Source organism: Sinocyclocheilus anshuiensis, unplaced genomic scaffold, assembly GCF_001515605.1.
Source record: "Sinocyclocheilus anshuiensis isolate Anshui unplaced genomic scaffold, SAMN03320099.WGS_v1.1 scaffold145, whole genome shotgun sequence".
In the NCBI taxonomy this organism is placed as follows: domain Eukaryota; kingdom Metazoa; phylum Chordata; class Actinopteri; order Cypriniformes; family Cyprinidae; genus Sinocyclocheilus; species Sinocyclocheilus anshuiensis.
The window spans coordinates 2,928,575-2,932,303 of NW_015537973.1; the positions used below are offsets into that span (position 1 = coordinate 2,928,575).

The following is a 3,729-nucleotide window of genomic DNA, read 5'->3' on the forward strand; positions in this document are numbered from 1 at the left end:
TAAAACAATACTTACAAGCCAGACCCCTCTTTCTCTGTGATCAGAGAAAGTCAGCAGCTGCTCCTGTTCTATTTGAATTTTACAAGCAGAGACGCTGTGAACTGAAAGCTGTGACCCCAAGAATATATTTATTATGTGTCTATTTGAAAACAAAAAAGAATATTTTCTAAATTCATCTGTATACAATATCTAAAATGTTATTTTTCTCCATAATGGTTTCTGAATTACCCTATTATAGACATCCATTCTCTTGTTTAGGACCACAGATTGTAAGTAGTTATAAATTATTATGAATATTTGACTATCTACATTTTACATTTTCTTTACATTTCTTATGATATCCACTGAATTAAAAATGTGTGTTTTGTTTTTTTGTTTTTGTTTTTTTGGGGGGGGGACCTTTACCACTAACTTTTGCGTAGTCTGCAGTATTTTTTCCCTCAGTGGTTAACAGTGTTTAACTAGTGCCAGAATGTTGAACTAACAATACTGTGCAGCACTGCATAATCATCTGAGTCACGTTGAAGCATCAATGTGAACATCATTCCAACTGTGGCAAACAGTCTGGGACAATTAAATTCAATTAGTTCAGATTCTCCCTTTATTTTGTTCTGTTCTGAGCTGAATGGAGTATCGTACCTGCAAAATGACAAAACCTCAAAACAATATCTAATCACAGTCATTTCTAATTATGATAAGCCCACTTTAGAGACACGAAGAGTAAAATATAAAGCCTAGACTCTGTTCACAGTAAAAAGTGAATCCAAGAGAAGTACAATCCATTTATTTGTTCATTTTTGTTTGATCATCAGCTGTGCTTGTAGTGACCTGTCAGTCATTTTGGAGATATCACAAGTATATGGAATAGAAAAGGAGAGAAGCCCAACATCCATAAAGATAGATGTTTCATAATATACAAAAACAACCAAAAAAGGTTGTTTTGCTTTTAAAAAGTTACAACAGCCTTATATATTATATTTGCATTATATCACTATGATATTTTGAACAAATGGGATACACTTTACAAGCATAGCCACAAAGCTTAAATAATTAATTATCTGATAAATAAATCCTGTAGATAAATAAATGTATCATTATTTATCATCATCACCGCAAAACCACTTACAGTTTCTCTTAAGTCTAGTCCAGTAAATACCTCTTCTGTATACTTTTTATGGCATGTTAGAGAGCAGCAGTACAGTGATTAATTTCACTGAAGAACAGTTAAGAAATATAGCTCTGTTCAGTCAGGACTTTGCACCCTTAGGACGAACCATGCAATACCCAAGCACATCAGGGCAAAACTCTTCTTCTCATCTGTCATCCGGTAACAACCTTCTCATACTCCGTAACCAACAGTGTCCGTTTTGTATCTCTCCACTGGAAGGAAACAGCACACTTTTTGGTAATTCACTTCTCTTGTTTGTCTTTTTTTGTCACCATATAAAAGGAGACAGCCTTTCATGTTACATAGCTCTCTAGTCACAATGACACAAGCCATATGTGCAAACTCATCATAAAAATATCTCTTGATAACTTCAGAGTGCCAGCAGCCATAATAAAGATAAGCCTATTTCCTCTAATGCAGTGCAGTGCTTCCCAATTCAGGTGGGTTTTCTTTTTTTTCTTCTTTTTTTTTTAAGCATATTTAGCTTTTGGTACCACCTATGTGACCAGCATCTGTTGTCCTCACAGGCTCATGAAGAACATTACACAGAAAAAGAAGGAAAAAATATTAATGTCATTGTTGTGTACAGATTGTCAATGCAAAGGGGCAGTGGTGTTTTTGAAAACGTCTCTTCCTTGTCAACCACCTGTTAATGGCACTGGATGCTGCAAACTAGCTGCCAATGTTCTCTAAAAAGACCTCTTCCAGGACTTGCACAGGATCTTCTGAAAAGCTCGTCGGAAGTCCTGGTTGAAGATGGTGTAGATGACGGGATTGAGGGAGCTGTTGCAGTAACCGATCCAGAAGAAAAACTTGAAAAGGGTGTCATGGATGGCGCAGGGCTCCCGGCAGATTCCATACAGGCTGTAGCTGAAGAAGAAAGGAAACCAGCAGACCACGAACACCCCCATGACCACAGCCAGCACGAAGGTGAACCGCTTCTCTCGTGCCTGGGAAATTTTTTTTCTCGAAATGGTGTTCCTCCTTTTTCTGCGGGAGGAAAACAAGTCCAGGGACTTGCTGCTGGCTCGGGACTTCCGGCTGGAATGCTTGGAGCTGGAGCTGTTCTTGCGGCTGGACCGGCGGTCTTTTCGCGAGGGCGCCATCTCGTTTTGCGTCCGCTTGGCCTTCTCATCGGATGAGCTGCTGTCCTCCAGCTCGGCATCTGGGTCATCCTCGCCTGGTTTGCTTTCCCCTGGTGGCGGCGAGGCACAGTGCCCGTTTTCCCGCCTAGAATCCTCACGGCTCAAGCCATTCTCCAGCCGTGGCGTTCCTGATCCACCATCTGGATCACGGTGCTTTTCAGACATATTTCGGGTTCTCGTCTTAGCCACCTGGTAGATTCGGATGTAAACAAGGATCATGATGACACACGGGGCAAAGAACGACCCGATGCTGGAGTACAGGATGTACCACGTGTGGTCGTTCAGCTGGCATTGTGGTTCGCTGCTGTCACCCTCGTTATTCCGGTCCATGGAGATGAGCGGTGGGAAGGAGATTACAGCCGCGATCAACCATACCACCACAATCATGCCCTTTACCCTGCGAGGCGTCCGTTTCAAGTTATACTCGACCGCCTGTGTTACAGACCAGTACCTGTCCAGACTTATGGCACACAGGTGAACAATAGAAGATGTGCAGAAAAGAACATCTAGCGCAAGATAGATATCACACCAAACTTTCCCAAAAAACCAGTAGCCCATTAATTCATTGGCCAGGGAGAAAGGGATTATCAGGGTGGCCACCAAAATGTCTGCACTGGCCAGAGACACAAGAAAAAGGTTTTGTGGTGGCTTGAGCGCTCTGCTCGTTAAAACGGCGATAACGACCAGCACATTCCCCACTATTGTAAACAAGATGAGGAAGCTCACCAGCCCTGCGAGCCCTATAATGGTTGCCGGAGAATAGCGACTTGTAGAATTCCCAGAGGATGTTAAACCAATGTCAGTGTAAGTGTCCACTTCGCTTGCAAAGCTTAAGTTATGCATATTGATTTATAAAAAGCTCTGCTGTCCAATAAATCGTCCACGCGCGTCTTCGCGAATACTCTCTCTCTCTCTCTCTCTCTCTCTCTCTCTCTCTTAATTTCACTATAAGTTATTTGCAGGTTCCTCTATGTGTCTTCTTACCTTGTGTTCTTATTTTAATCCCGTTCGCGTCTTTTTCTTTTCCGCACAATTCCTCTTACGGCTCATTTGGTTGCGGCTTTGAAAAAGCGACCCATCCCGTGGTGAGTTTGAAGTAAGCATCACCGTCTCTTACATCCGTGCGACCTGCTCTTTCTCTCGCGGGCGTCTCTCTCCGCATCCACCCGAGCAAAACACCGCCGGGACTCAACTATCCACGTGCTGACAGCATTAAACTGATGGAGCTCCGCCCCGCCCCCGGAGAGAACTACTTACTGCTGAAGTACCCTACCACCGTTTAGCGCCGTTCTCTATGTTACATTGAACATTTTATATCAGATCATAGCGAGATTTTATGCAATTCAAACATTTCTTCTTTACGCGTCTCTGAACAGACAGCAAGAGCTGCAACTTGGGCAAACATGCAATGGGCAT

At 42.6% G+C, this 3,729-nt stretch overlaps 1 protein-coding gene across 1 annotated transcript; it reads right to left on the bottom strand.

The window, feature by feature from the left end:
- Positions 1-1,093: 1,093 nt before the first annotated feature.
- adra2c (adrenoceptor alpha 2C) lies at positions 1,094-3,450 on the bottom strand. Its single transcript, XM_016464528.1, has one exon. It carries the CDS (start codon positions 3,154-3,156, stop codon positions 1,858-1,860), a length of 1,299 nt encoding a protein of 432 aa, XP_016320014.1. The 5' UTR covers positions 3,157-3,450; the 3' UTR covers positions 1,094-1,857.
- Between the last annotated feature and the right edge of the window lie 279 nt (positions 3,451-3,729).

Bases quoted from the DNA above. Each gene is read 5' to 3' on its own strand.
- adra2c (XM_016464528.1), bottom strand. From the start codon at position 3,156: ATGCATAACTTAAGCTTTGCAAGCGAAGTGGACACTTACACTGACATT.